Source organism: Zophobas morio, unplaced genomic scaffold (genome assembly GCF_036711695.1).
Source record: "Zophobas morio isolate AGI-343-1 ecotype UQ-CSIRO unplaced genomic scaffold, CSIRO_AGI_Zmor_V1 ptg000002l, whole genome shotgun sequence".
Taxonomy (NCBI): domain Eukaryota; kingdom Metazoa; phylum Arthropoda; class Insecta; order Coleoptera; family Tenebrionidae; genus Zophobas; species Zophobas morio.
Genome location: NW_026972107.1, coordinates 24,503,790 through 24,519,282, shown reverse-complemented (window position 1 = coordinate 24,519,282; position 15,493 = coordinate 24,503,790). Strand labels below are relative to the sequence as shown.

General features: G+C 31.8%; 2 protein-coding genes across 2 annotated transcripts in view; both read left to right on the top strand.

Moving 5' to 3' along the window:
- The first annotated feature begins 2,194 nt into the window (after window positions 1-2,194).
- Window positions 2,195-4,117, top strand: LOC135131078 (sensory neuron membrane protein 1-like). The gene is made up of 7 exons (XM_064058650.1): window positions 2,195-2,334; window positions 2,547-2,694; window positions 2,756-3,007; window positions 3,056-3,261; window positions 3,322-3,601; window positions 3,657-3,782; window positions 3,836-4,117. The coding sequence occupies exons 1-7, from the start codon at window positions 2,204-2,206 to the stop codon at window positions 4,115-4,117; spliced, it is 1,425 nt and encodes a 474-aa protein (XP_063914720.1). The 5' UTR covers window positions 2,195-2,203.
- A 358-nt stretch (window positions 4,118-4,475) lies between these two features.
- LOC135130998 (uncharacterized) overlaps window positions 4,476-15,493 on the top strand; it is a 16,020-nt gene continuing 5,002 nt past the window's right edge. Inside the window, exons 1-14 of the mRNA XM_064058531.1 lie at window positions 4,476-4,601; window positions 4,666-4,823; window positions 6,620-6,767; window positions 6,817-7,068; window positions 7,117-7,328; window positions 7,390-7,657; window positions 7,706-7,831; window positions 7,894-8,064; window positions 8,406-8,507; window positions 10,996-11,153; window positions 11,206-11,353; window positions 11,415-11,669; window positions 11,724-12,221; window positions 12,273-12,620. Of these exons, the coding sequence (XP_063914601.1) occupies window positions 4,494-4,601; window positions 4,666-4,823; window positions 6,620-6,767; window positions 6,817-7,068; window positions 7,117-7,328; window positions 7,390-7,657; window positions 7,706-7,831; window positions 7,894-8,064; window positions 8,406-8,507; window positions 10,996-11,153; window positions 11,206-11,353; window positions 11,415-11,669; window positions 11,724-12,221; window positions 12,273-12,620 (2,952 nt within the window). The 5' untranslated portion in view covers window positions 4,476-4,493. The remainder of the gene's footprint in view (window positions 4,602-4,665; window positions 4,824-6,619; window positions 6,768-6,816; window positions 7,069-7,116; window positions 7,329-7,389; window positions 7,658-7,705; window positions 7,832-7,893; window positions 8,065-8,405; window positions 8,508-10,995; window positions 11,154-11,205; window positions 11,354-11,414; window positions 11,670-11,723; window positions 12,222-12,272; window positions 12,621-15,493) is intronic.

The following is a 15,493-nucleotide window of genomic DNA, read 5'->3' as shown; positions in this document are numbered from 1 at the left end:
GTAACCAATTGCTAACTTTTAAGCAAAATCAATAGGTGGTGTTTCAATAGAAATGGCAAAGACAATACATGATAAATTTCATTTTCATTGAGAATCAAATTACTTACTAGATTCACATCTCTAAAAACATCCTGACCGGTATTAAATTTTGGTCCGTTCTTTTTTCACTGTTTAAAGCATAAACCATGATTTTTGCAACAGCGAATGTAAGTTCTATAGCTATTAAATATGTGAGGTTTTCCAGTTTTCAAAATATCTTGAAATACCATAAATAAAAATCTCATAAAGCTTCAACGTTATAACAGTAGCAGTATTATCACTTCTTGTTTTCTTAAAGTCCCTGTTGTTTGTTCCAAAAAGATCCAAATTTTGCGAACAATGCAATATTGTATTCCGTATGAAGAAGTTTGTAGTTTTACTGGTTTCTTAGTCTTATCGTGCAATACAGTTTTGCTTAACACGCAGTACAAGGCAGTCCCATTGTCATGATAAGAAAATTGTGCGGTACAAATTTAGCATTGAAATATCGTAGTCGTGACTGGAAACACAAATACAATAATAGTTGTCGATATAAAAAAATACACTGACACTTAAGAACTTTTCCCTACAGTCTAATTTCGGAACTCCATGTATTTTGTCCACATACCGACGAATGATCTGAAATGTCGACTATTCGAGGTTATTCCACAACGTAATCTTTTGAAAGGAGATACTTCATTAAGGTCCTTGCGTCGTTAGTTATAATAGAGTAAATACTATAAATAAGTAAATGTAAGTAATATAAGCAGTATAAATAAAATAGTATTTGAGGTGTCTCTAAGTTTTCCCTAAACTCTATTGTAAATCCATTTAGAAATCAATATGCAAATTCGCCCCAAAAAGTGAAAATTTGGCTACATGCGAATATTGCAAATAATCTGTGTCAAATATACACAATGAGTATCTACCTAAATAAATAATAATATTATAATATTACATACTTTAATTTTCAAAAATTATCTTACTTATTCTGTATGGCAGATTGGACAATACTTTTCTTATACTTAGTTAATAAGACTTTACCGTTCAAATTAACTTTTCTTATTTTAATTAATCGAATTTTTTTACTTTGCAGAAAAATATAATTTCCCCACGAATTAAAATTCTCTCTGCTCCTAAACACCCTCCCTAAACTATTTAATCATGAGTTAGGTTAAACTTTTTCTTTTTATATTTTGTGTGTAAATTTCAACAAATTATTTTAAACTCAGAAAAAGTTTTTCCCTTTTTTAGAAAACGTTGATAATAAAGCGTGAACAAATAACGGCCACATCAATACAAAGATTTTATTAAATTTTTTAGAGGATTCCTTGCTTTTCAAAATGGAAAAGAATGATTAAATATTTCCTGTCGATAACGGTTTTCTCGTCCACGCGCATGCGATAATACTGTATAACTGAACTATTCACACCTGAAAACTAAGGTGTTTTGTCACTATCAGAGTGTTTGAATAGAAATTTGAAGATAATTTTACAAGTATCTACTTCTGTGGACATAATTTAAAAACATATATAAAAAATGTAGCTTTTTCATTACAAGAAATTGATATTAAACTTGATAAAAAAGCAGAAAATCAGTTTTAAATAATTTGGAATTCTCGTCTAAATGTAAAATATACATATGTACAAATACTCCAAATATCGATTTCTTTTAAGAAAACTGTCTACGTTAAAAATCAATGTCTAGTTGAACATAAACTACCCATTATCAACCTTCACCCCGTTTTGCCCGAAGAAGATGATTAAGATAATTTATTCATAAAGCTCATCCTTTGCTCGTATTTAGTTCTCGTAGTCTTAATGTCGTCTGGTATTATACATAATTAATAAATAGATCATTTACCTACATTTCACAGACGTGGTTTATCTAAGCATCCCCACCACCTAATGAAAATAAAGCACAAAGTGTTTCAGTTGACGTGTAACTATCGGGAAGATTTCCAGATTTTACAAAAATGAACAACATATTAGATACCAAGCTGAAACAGCATCACGTGATTATGATAGTGTCCATGACGGCTATCATTTTTACAATAATATTTGGTTTCTTGTTATATATGCCTCTGCTGAGAGTTGCGATAAAGTCGGTAAGTAAAGTAATTTTGGCGAAGTTATATTGTGTACAACCGTTTTTAAAGCAAAAAGCTCTCAAATCGGGTAACGAAATGCGGGATTTCTATCTAAAATTGCCGATTCCTTTGGATTTTCGCATCTACTTTTTCAACGTAACCAACCCACTACAAGTACAAGAAGGTCAGAAACCTATCCTGCAAGAAGTTGGGCCTTATTGTTACGAGTAAGTACGTTACGCTCAAACTATGTAATTTACTATTTCAATTATTTACGAAACGAGGATATAATTCTGTGGCTTTTGATAATTATGTATAATTATATTTATGAATGAGATTTGTTCTCTATAATAATCACAACATTACATAAGCACCAAAAAAACTGAAATTAACAATGATCTTGCTAAACGTGAATTAACCAAAATTTTCCCGGATTTAGCGCGTACAAGGAAAAAATAGTTATTGCAGAAGACAAAGCAAACGACACTTTGACATACAATCCTTACGACACCTACTTTTTTAACCAAACTCGAAGTGGTGACCTTTCTCAAGACGACTACGTCACGATCCTCAATCCCCTCGTTGTGGTAAAATAACACTTAGTGACATACAGGTTTTGCGATTGGTAATCGTTGCTATTAATTTAAGGGTATTATAAATGCAGTGGCAATCCAGAAACCACAATTTCTATCTGCCGTAAATAAAGCTTTGCCCATCGTCTTCAAAGAAGACTATTCTATATACCTCACGACCAGAGTGAGAGACATTCTCTTCGACGGTGTTCGAATAGATTGTAACGTCAAAGACTTCTCAGCAACTGCACTTTGTTCGCAGTTTAAAGGCCAACCTGTAATGAAAGAAATCGAGAAAAATGTTTTCTATTTTTCCTTATTTGGATCGGTAACAATAACTTGATAGAAATATTTAAAATATTAACTAAGGTTTTAGAGAAATGGTACAGTTCCGCAGCAAATTACCGTGTACAGAGGTATCAAAAATGGCGAGAGTTTAGGTGAGGTTGTCTCGATCGATAACCATACGGACCTACAAATATGGCCTAAAGGCTCATGTAACAAATATCGTGGAACAGACGGTTGGATTTTTCCGCCATTCTTAAAAGACAATATAGATATTGTAGCCCCCGATTTATGCAGGTAATTTTATTTACGAGAATAAAATGCTTTTAATCGTAAATATTTTGTTTTTCGAAATAGGAATTTTCAAGCAAAATTTGTTGAAACTTTGAGATTTCACAACATCAAAGTCAGGAAGTATTTTGCCGACCTTGGAGAAGCAAATCCTGAAGACCAGTGTTTCTGTCCAGCGCCTGATAAATGTTTACCTGAAGGAGTGGTAGATTTAACCAAGTGTTTACAAGTGCCTTTAATGTGTACCTTGCCCCATTTTCTACGAGTTGACGAAAAACTCTTACAACAAGTCGAAGGTCTGCATCCTGACACCGAAAAACACATAATATTAATTTATTTCGAATCGGTATGTTTTGTGCCCAGGAAATTTTGCAAAAAGGAATTTAAATTTGAACTTTTAGATTACTGGAACCCCCGTGGTAGGCCAGAGGAGAATTCAGTTCAATTTAGAGCTAAAAACTATTAAAAAAATTAACATTATGCAAACAGTCCCAGAGGCCCTTCACCCCATTTTGTGGTTAGAAGAGGTAATATTTCTCAAATGTGTTTGTGTTGTAGTGATTTACTGTGACTGATTCAGGGTGTTCAATTGGAAGGATTTCTCTTAGATAAAATTATTACCGCCTCTACGCTTTTAAAAGTGGTGTCAGTTGGTCGTTACATAACGTTGATAGGATTCATAGAAATATTTGCCTATGGATGTTACCAAGCGTACAAAGACTGGAAACTGTCTAAAGTGGGTCCCGCAGAATCTCCTAGCAAAAGTGTGAGATCAAGTGGCGGTCAACACCGAAAAATTAATACTCAAGAGATACTTAAAGCAATTAATTTTGCCAATAGGAAAGACGAAGCAACCACATAAATTTTTCAGTATGCACATTGAATAGTTAAATTTTACTAAATACTTTATTTTGCACATAATTTACATAATTGATTGTTAATTGTTAAACAAAAATAATTTTTGTAATATAATGTGATTTCTCTGAGTTTTGTTTCTTTTTAACCATAACAACGACGCTACAGGGGATTTAATGATCTAGGCAAGTTTAGTACGCAACAATGAATTCTAATTAAAGGTCGCTAGTAATTACTAGTCGCCAACTGTAATGGTTAACATTTTTTATCAAAAATATGTTTAATTTAAAAATACCTCTCGTTCTAATCCCCTCCACATACCTACGATACAATTAAATTTCATTGTTAACTCTTTTCCAGAATTGTTTAGATGTTCGTGCAATATGCGCTGTTACAAAAAAGTGTTTATATTCTCATCATGTTGTTTCATCATGACTGTTATTTTTGGGTTTGCGGCGTATCGGTCGATTTTTGAGTACGCAATACGAGACGTAAGTTTTGTTCACTGATTTTCGACAAAATTTTGTAAAAATAATGATAATTTATAAATTTTAGCAAGTGTCACTTCATAAACGAAATTATGTACGACAGTTTTATTTAAAATTTCCCATGCCCTTAGACTTTCGTGTGTACTTCTTTAATGTAACCAACCCAGAAGATGTACAAAAGGGAGGAAATCCGATTTTAAAAGAAGTTGGACCTTATTGCTACGAGTAAGTACAGTTGAATTACATTCTAGTCAATACAATATTTCAAAAAAAAAGTCGAGGCCTAAGTTACCTTGACCTACTTTCGCCGTCGTCTATCATGCCCTATATACGTTGCTACAGTTTTGCAAAAAATATCACTACTTTTTTGGTTTTCCACGCATCTGAAGTGACTACGTTTAAGTTTTTTCACTATTAAGAGAAGTTGTATTTAAAATGAAACTTACAGTAGTTTTGAAATTTTAATACGTAGCGATAATGGCATAATTTCCTAAGACTATTACATACCCCGATATTATCGTCGTTTTATTCCTACCACCAACAAAAACGTAATATTTCATTCATCATAGTTTTCTACTAAAACATTTATTAGTAGACTTCAGTCAAGGACACCGAGAACGTAGATAATAAGAGCAAGATTACAACTTACCCAGAACCATAATTTTTTAATGATACAAATTAATAAAATTAATAAATAACATTCGATACGGCTGATAATATTGTACGTCGATTTAAAATTGTTGTTTACGACATACGATATATATAATGATTTCTGTTATAACTCACAAAATATCTATGCAACAAGTTAACACAGAATTGATGAGACGGTTCTCAAAATTGTATTTAAAATATTTTTGAAAAATAGAGTTTGAAATGTGGCATAATTTGTCTTTCTTTCTGCACAATATTTTTATTCTTAGAATTGCTGATACAAAATGTCCAAAAAAATTCATTTAAATTTTCAAAAATTTGTAACACAGTCTAATTAATTTTACGTTGAACACGTCAACATTAATATACTCATCAAAAAATTGATGACATTATCTAAAAAATTGTAAAATTAAATTCCCAGACGATTTCTTTTTTTTTACCTGGGCGAATGATAAAGTTACTGTGGTTTAGTCCATGTTTCATTTATTTTTACTGAAGCTTCATCCGATTAGGAATGAGTAAACGAGTTACGTTATCAAAAAATTCTCACTATTGCGGTGGGATAACTAACACAATTAATAAAACTACTTATCTTTAATTTTTTATCATTCTAATGGTCATAATGACATCATAAATGCGTTACTCATTTAAAAATGGAAATTCCAAAATTAGCAATTTAAAATGAAAACAACTAGGTTATTTCAAGTCTAAATCATAGCCAAATTTTAATTATGTATAATTAACTGAGGCGTTTGTAAGGTTCGCATACAGCAACGCAATATAAAATCTTGTTTGTAATTATTGTAGATCAGCATTTAATTGTTTTAGTTGTCTCAGCATTTAGCTGAATGAAACTCTAATAAAGAAGAGAAGTACGTATTTAGGGATACGCTTAATTGTATTTAAAACCCGGAATTTTATGTAAATTTCAAACCGGCAAGGTTCGTTTGCAAAAAATCAATTCCTACTGAGAAATTACACTAACGGGGCCATGACATTTATAAATTTTAAAAACAGTGTTTTTACGATATGAGTCCAATTATAGGGACAGAATTATCGGCACTATGTATAGTTATGATCGCAAAAACAATTTCACCTTGATATGGTTAATGCAGTTAAACAAATCGTTTTGATATAAGTCAACGTTATACAGAAAAATTTGGCAATTGATTATTATTATTAACAGATTGAAAAATTTTTAAGCATTCAATTAATTTCTCATGGCAAGTCCTTCTAAATTTGTATAGGACTGCAATTAAGAATTTTTAAATGTCAAGCTAATTCTATAAATCCTGCAATTTTTAGTTATAATTTTGAAATCCGTTTATCCAAATCCATAATGATTGACTGTTAACTTACGCATTTTGTAGTCTTTATAAAGAACGAATAGATGTAGAAGATGATGAGACCGAAGACAGTTTAACCTACACACCACACGACAACTACATATTCAGTCAAGAAAGATCTGGAGAATTAAATGACGATGACTACGTGACCATCATTCATCCCCTCATGATGGTAACTTACGCACATTACCTGAACAAGAATGAATATAACATTTTTTCAGGGAATGGTTAACCACATTGCTACCAAATCTCCACAGTTCTTGACGATTTTGGATGAAGCTCTTGTGAAATTATTCCAAAATGAATCTATCTACCTGACAGCTAAAGTCAAAGATATTCTTTTCGACGGTATGTTAATCAACTGCACTGCAAGAGATTTTTCGGCTATGGCTGTATGTACTCAGTTAAGAACAAAAATGCCTGGTGTTAAAGTTGATGGAAAGGGTTATCTACGTTATGGTCTTTTAAGTCAGGTAAAGCGAACATATTGGTAAGGCAAATAAAGACGATATTTTGTATAGAAAAATGGTACTATTTCCACAAGAATCAAAGTTCTTAGAGGAGTACGAGATTCAGCTGAGTTGGGGCAACTTGTAGCTGTGGATAACATGACTAGAACCGATATTTGGTCTAACGAAGTGTGTAATGAATTCCGTGGAACAGATGGGTGGATATTTCCACCACTCTCTGGTGACATGGAGCAAATATGGATGCATCCTGTCGATTTCTGCATGTATAGACTTTTCACAATTTCCTAACAGACATAATTATAGTTAAATTATCTATAATTTTAGGAACCTTCACGCTGATTTCGTTGAAGAGACCAGCAGTAACGGTATCTCCGTCCGAAAATTTTATTCAGACTTTGAAGATCAATGCGCTAATTGTTCTTTGCAAAAGCCATGTCTTCCTCGGGGTTTAGTTGATTTAACTGAATGCATCCACGTTCCTTTGTACATAAGTTTGCCACATTTTTTGAAAAGTGATGAAAGCCTTTTACGAAAAGTACATGGTTTAAACCCAGATACAGAAAAACACATTACTAGAGTTCTTCTGGAAGGAGTATGTGAGTGAATTTGCCTTCACTTCCGATTTCATTTTCTTTTTTAGACGCTATCTCTACCGATAGAAGCACAGATACGAGTTCAGTTTAATTTTCCTCTTCAGTCAGTGGGTAAAATACGCTTCATGCAAACCATGCCTGAAGTTATTCATCCAGTAATATGGGTGGAATTAGTAAGTGATCTTTCAAGTTTCATGTAGATATATGTCTTGTAATTTTTTTGTTCTAATTTTAGGGCGTCGTTCTGAACGGATCGTTTCTCAGAATGATACAAGCATTTTTCTATTTCTTAACATTTGTAGAAATTTTCAAATATACGATGTTGATCTTAAGTCTTTTGGGAATGGGATATGCCGCTTACCTATATTTAAATAACAAAAAAATGTACTCTATGAAAGACACAATTGTTCTTAGTTCGAAATAATTTTCATTTAAATTATTTTTACGAAAGTAGTTAATAAAAGTTGAAATAAAATATTAAGGATAATGAGCTTCTTAACCCCTACAACTTTCCTCACTGTCATTGTCATTATTCTAAGACTATTCAGAGAAGCAATTTTTAAATAATTGATATACAGGCCTGTTTGATTGTCACTGAATCATTACTAAATCAATTTTACCCCTACCACTACCACTCAAGTAGAAAATAGTTACCTGACGAATATTTGAAGATTATTTGGGAATTGTTAGTAACTTATTGTTAGTGTTAACGACATTTTATACATTTTATTATACTTTCAAATGCAGTCATACAATAAAATATTAGTTGTATCCTCGGTTTCTTTAGCGGTCATTCTTCTTTTTGGATTTGTGGGTTTCTCAGGAATATTGAAATTTGTAGTCAGAGATGTAAGTATAATAATTGCTTTACTTAGTTCATTGCTTTTATAATGTAATTTTTATTTTCTATACGTGGAACGAGTTACTTGTTTTTAATTGCTATTTCATTAGTATGACATTATTAGCAGCCATATGTGTTCTGAACGTATCAATTTGTTTGAAATTTGCACCGTAACTTCCTACTACTTAGAACTAATTTTGTTTTAATAATGGATTCGATTTGATCATCGAGTAGAAATAATCCAGAGGTATAATTTGTCAGTTCGATGTTACAAATATCATCCATGAAGTTTTCAAATTACTGTATAATTGTTATTTTTTTAACAAACATCAAATTATGGCGACAACTTATGACTTTAATCAAACTTTGTGCACGATCAATCTTTTGTCATAATGTGGATTTGGTTATAGAGTCGTGAACCTACGCGAACTTCCAGTTTTTGTCATGAGTTTTCCAATTTTTTAAAATTAATTTTCAGCAAAAATTGTTCCTCGTAAAATTTATCAGTTTGTAGTTTTATATTTATTGAAGATTAAAATTTTGAAGACATATTTTTATGAAACATGTTTCATTCAAAAAACCGTGGGTTGTCGTGTTGCAATTTTTCCAAAACTTGAAAGTGTTAACAGCGAATAAACGATTAATCCGAACATTTCGAATTCATCGTCACTTGGGAGTTGAAAATATTCGAAATCGTCAATAGTCCTTCGGGAGGTTAAAACCGAAGTTGACACTGAAAACTAATAAAATGTTAACAACTTTATAATCTACTAAAAAACGGAAACTAAGCAGAGAAATGTACAAATCAAGATTTCTTTTTTGCGTTGTGTTTGTGTTTTTAATTTAAATTTAATCCATTTGATTAATGTTAATTCAAAACTTTTATATAGGCTCATTTTGTTTGTCTTTATTTTAAAATTTGCTGCAATTTTTGCTCGATTTACATAAAATTAGTCTCATATAGTTGTTGCATCTAAGTCCTTTTACTATTGATGTTACTACATTTACTATAAATTGAAATCTATTTAAATATCAAATTATCAACACTGCTAAGTACCATTTTTTCTATCGTAATATTGTGTTAACAGCTATTAAATCATTATTTCGGACATTTGGACTCTCTTTCTTGTATTGTCACATTTATGTATTTATGCTCTTAATTTTGATGCAATAAAAAATAAATATACAAAGTGTAGCAAAGATTGTAGATGAAGAGCAGGAGTTTTGTGAAAAATATCACTATTGCCAACCACATATTTTATGTATTTGTACTTTACAGATCTTAAATTTGAAATTTGATTACCCACAGTATCATAATACTCTAATAACTACTATTTGTAAAAGTTAATATTAACCACAACCTGATGTATAATAGACACTAATTAAATTAACTAATTTTTGTTTTTTTTTTTTTTTAATATACATATAGAGTTTCCTTTCATCAACAGGATAGTTAACCATGTTTTCAATTTCTTGTTGGGAAAAGAAGACTTCGCATATTAAGAAAACATGGACAAAATATAAGCCCCGTCCACCCACCCCTTCTCAATTGTGGTGAATATTTTATTGATCGTGAGCTGAAGCTGAAGTTTAGTTGCAAAATCCTCATTTCTCTACAAGAAATTACCCTATGAAACTCATCACAATTAAGACTGGGGCGGGAGCTTAATCTTTGTTTTTTTTTCTTTATATACGTAGTTTTCTTTCAACAATTTTTTGGCGCAAAGAACAAAATAATAATATATACTTATATAAAAATAATAATTTTAAGAACTCTTGAAAATAGAGGTAATTTGAGGTCTTAAAAAGTCTCTAGGGTAACAAGTGTGGGTTTCTTGAACGGGTCTTTAAATGTATTATCTTAAATGCATATTGTAAATGCATGTGACGCCATAGCTTGAAAAAGGATGACGTCACAAATAGCTAAGGTAATTTAAAAACAGCGTAATTAGAACTACAAATAAAACTGTTTACCATTAGTTTTGAAATTACTGAATTTTTTCCGTAGGTAGTTTTCATACTGTATTTGAATTCACATTTCACTACCTTCAGCCAGTAACAAGGGAAGAATTTCATATTTCACGGTTACTTTGTGCTTATTTGCTAATAAGAAAAAACTTTTCCATAGTTACTATAGTTACTATAACAACGATTCATTATTTCCAATCACCTATGTCTACTCTAATTTAACAATCGATCAGAAGTGGTGCCGCCATGGTATTTGCTTATTTATTATGGTTGTACTTTATTTATAGTTTTCCATTTTAATGTTTCAGTTAATTTTTCATTGTTTGAAAATACAAATGTATTATATTCCTAATTATGACCATTATTCGCTCAGATGATTTGCTTCACTCTTCTACAGCTCGTTTCGCAAACGTCATCTTTGTGAATGATGGATATCACAATTACACATATAGTAGCTACTGTACTCCTTTTATAGATATTATTTTCTTTTAAAACTGCACAAATTGTATAATCTTATTACGTTTTCAGCAAACGGCTTTGAAAAAACGCAACCTAATGAGAAAATTCTACCTGAAAATTCCCATACCTCTCGATTTCAGAGTTTATTTCTTTAACATTACCAATCCAGAAGAGGTACAAAAAGGACAAACTCCAGTCGTCAAAGAGATAGGACCATACTGTTACGAGTAGGCTTACATTTCTATTGTGTACATTATGCTAATAAATTATTTATTTCAGTGCTTATAAAGAAAAAATCGACATTCTAGACAACGAAGGCGAGGACAGCTTAACGTACACCCCTTATGAAACATATTTTTTCAATCAGGAACGATCCGCAAACTTAACAAGCGATGATTACGTAACTATTCTTCATCCTCTAATTGTAGTAAGTAAATTAATTAGCTACAAACTTCAGGGATTAACTACTTAGTTTTACTCTTGCTTAGGGTATAGTGAATACTGTGGCCAAAGACTCGCCCCCGCTATTACCCATTGTAAACAAAGCCCTTAAATCAATGTTCAACGATCCCCAGAATATTTACCTTACTACCAAAGTTCGAGACCTTTTGTTTGACGGTATTATTATCAACTGCAGCTCACAGGATTTTTCAGCAGCAGCAGTCTGCACACAGATTAAGACTCAAGTTCCAGATTTAACTGAAGTTAGGAGGAACGTATTTAAATTTTCTCTTTTGGGTCCGGTATTATATTTATTACACAATTTTTATTCGTTTCACCATGGTAGACGCTTTTAGAGAAATGGTACTTTGCCAAATCGGTTTAAAATTCTCAGAGGTATAAAAAAATCTCACGAGCTGGGTCGTTTAGTTGAACTCAATCACGAAAAAGAATCGAATATCTGGTCTACGAAAAAATGTAACAGATTCGTAGGAACAGACGGATGGATTTTCCCACCTTTTGTCGACAAAAACGCGGGAATATGGGCCTTCACAACGGACTTGTGCAGAAGTATTCACACCGTTTATACTGAAGACGCCACAGTTCATGGGGTCCACGTAGAAAAGTATTACGGTGATTTAGGAGACATGTCCACAAACCCAGCAGAAAAATGTTATTGTCCTACTCCACGGACATGTTTACCAAAAGGAATAATGGATCTAACCCGATGTATGGGAGTTCCCATTTACGTTACTCTTCCACATTTTCTTCGAGTAGATGAGGCTGTGCAAAATACAGTTAAAGGGTTAAATCCCGTTACTGATGAACATATTGTCAGAATTCTAATACAACCAGTAAGAATTTTCTCATTTTGGAGAATTTTATATATTTAATTTTATTTGCAGTTGTTGGCGGTGCCCCTAGAAGCCCAGAAACGTATCCAATTTAATTTACAAATTCAACCAGTTAAGAAAATTAATTTTATGAAGACCTTACCCACCGCGCTTCATCCCCTTCTTTGGGTGGAAGAAGGAATTATACTGGAAGGATCGCTTCTAAAAATGATACAATCCGTATTCATAGCTCTAAAAGTATTTAATGTTGTCAAGTTTTGCTTGTTGGGTATTTCTCTTGTTGGAGTGGGTTATGGCGGTTTTCTACACTACAAAGAAAGGAATTTGGGAAAAGTGACGCCAGAGGACAATGTGTCATCGGCTACGAGTAAAAGCACTGATCAGTTATTTAAATCTGAGGCAAGCAGTGCCAGCATTATGAATAAAAGTAACTCTAGTACCCACAATAACACACACAAAATTTAAAATATTATACAACTGCTTTTTTGGCACTGGTGCACATACCAAAGTTTCGCATCTTTTCAATTTTGTCCAATTTTGACCTTTTAATAGACTGTACCGAGACATAAATTAAAACTGAAATTTTTAGTATGTCAAAAACTGTTATCATATTAAACACAATTTGTTCTAGGTATACATACATAAGTTTTCTGTGATACACATGTACAATCATGCTCACATAAATCTGAATTTGTATCCATGTTATTGATTTTGACACACGTGAGGTTGTACGAGATTTATGTGAACATGACTACATACAAATGTATGTTTGAATTTTTACTAAGAGAAATGTGAAGAAGGATTCTGAATAAAGATATTTTGTATAACCGATGGTAACAATTTTTATTTTCGTTAATTATAAATCGTTTTTTTTTCCAGTCGGGTACAGGCAATTATTGAATTAAATTAACATTCATCTAAGCATAACTATCTATAGTAATGGTATTAGTTTTAAGTTTTGTTTTATAATAACGTTATATTGCTACATAATAATCAAATTTTATAATTATAAATCTTGTAAGCGTTAAATAATTTTAGTAAATGGTACATCATGCAATGTAACATTCTACTGAAAATTTAATTTTGTATAACAATATATTCCAAAATAGCTACAAGTATTCCAAACGTGGTGCAGACTATAATTCTTCTTCTACGATCTTAACATTAGTTCAATTATGAGTTATGTGCATATTTAGCTGAGGTAAATTATTCCTTCAACAATATTTGAAAATTTGTAGTTTTTTAATAAACACAAATTTGAACAATAAAATTAAAATATTAAGAAAAAACGAACATTACAGTATTAGTTTAAATCTAATCTAATTTTTTATCGTCCTTTCTACTTCCCGAGCGTAAGCTAAGGAAGTACAATGAAAACGTTCCTTTTGTACACAAGAAAATTTTATGATGGTTTAAGTCAGTTAACTTCAGAGCGGTTCATAGCCACCACAAATTGCAATTTTATAACTGGAGAAGTAGCAGACCAGTAATCCGAGAGGTTCTTAGCTACCCTTCTTCTGGTTGAATAAAAGCGGCGCATGCCAAGGCCGTGGGACCCTCAGTGGGGTGGGACCCTCGTAATGACATTGTAAAATTTTATTGTGTACCAACCGAACGTTTTTAGTATCGAGTAAATAAGTTCACAGGACGAATTGCCACTTTCATATTTTCTTGACGTTTTATGACCCCTAGAATATGAAAAAACTGATCTCCCGTTTCCGTCTGTATGTCTGTCTGTTTGTCTGTCTGTCTGGTGTCTGCATCCATTTTTATTAGACAAGTAATCTCCGGAATTACTGCATCGGTTGTCGCAAAATTTTGTTTGTATATTAGAAATATCATATAGATCGTTAAATGCCAACGGATGTTCACTTCCAGTACGGAATTTTTTTGTTTTTTAGACTATCCTGCTATTTATTAACTATACTTTTTGTTGAAAAAAACTAGTTTTAAATTATTATCAGCACTACATATGTTATTTGAAATCAAAATTTTTTCCAAGCGTACGTCATGTAATAAATTTTTGTGTGTTAATTTTACTCTTATTATTTTGTGTTAAGTCTTGGAATAAAAATAATAATAATTATAATAAGTTTATTTGCCCCACAGAAACAAGTTCCAATTACCTATATTATTATATTTATTTATGTATTTTTGTCCTAACAAAAATACATAAATAAATAAATATACATTCTAATACTAATTCTAATACAGATGACAAATTATACTAGAATAAAGTTAGAATTCTATGAAGCAATAAAAGGCAAAAATTAAGAAGCAATCAATAACCTAACCACTCTTACCAGACAATCATAACTAACTAACTAACAGTAATACTCACTCCAACTAAGAAAATCGCTCACTAATACAAAGTTTAAATTGATTTAGTCTACAAAAAAATAAATCACAATCGCAATACCTTTCCAAAATATTTCAATAAAGATGTATTACATATATAGGGGCGCTTTCCTACCTATGTTCGTGCGAGGAGATTTACTATATAAGGAAGTAGTGTATCTGTTATTTATTCTAGGTACATGAAAATTGACAAGAGCAAGCATGTCAATATTATCAATTATGTTATGTATAATTTTGTAAATAAATATTAGTGCATTAGCCACACGTCTGGAATGTAGGGTACTAAATTTGTATCTTTTCAATAACTCAAAATGAGAATAGTTTCTGTAAGGCCATCTTCCTTCTTCTTTAAAGTAATTTTAAAAATCTCTGCTGTACATTTTCAATTTGATGCGTCTGGTTATAATAATAAGGAAACCATGCCAGGGAGCAATACTCTAACCTAGATCTCACAAGCGCGTTATAGAGTACCGTTAAAGTAAAAATGTTATTAAAATCCTTGCAGTTCCTAAGCATAAATCCTAAAATTTTTCCCGCACTCAACACGATATTATTCACATGTACTCTAAAACTGTACTCGGAATCATAGTACACACCAAGATCCTTTACAGACCGTAGTCTTCCAAGTGGATAGTTCTCAACATAGTAAATATATTGACAGAGATTTTGACATAAAGAGTACGTAACCACTTTACATTTTTTATGGTTTAAAAGTAAACAATTTGCTATACACCATTGTTGGATATTCTCCAGGCCCATCTGCAATAAGAGGCAATCGTCCGGACTTTCTATTTTCCTAAAGATCTTAATGTCATCCGCGTGCATTAAAATATGTGCGTTTTTAATAACTTCCACAACGTCATTGATATAAATTATGAAGAGCAAGGGCCCCATTACAGACCCTTGTGGTACAC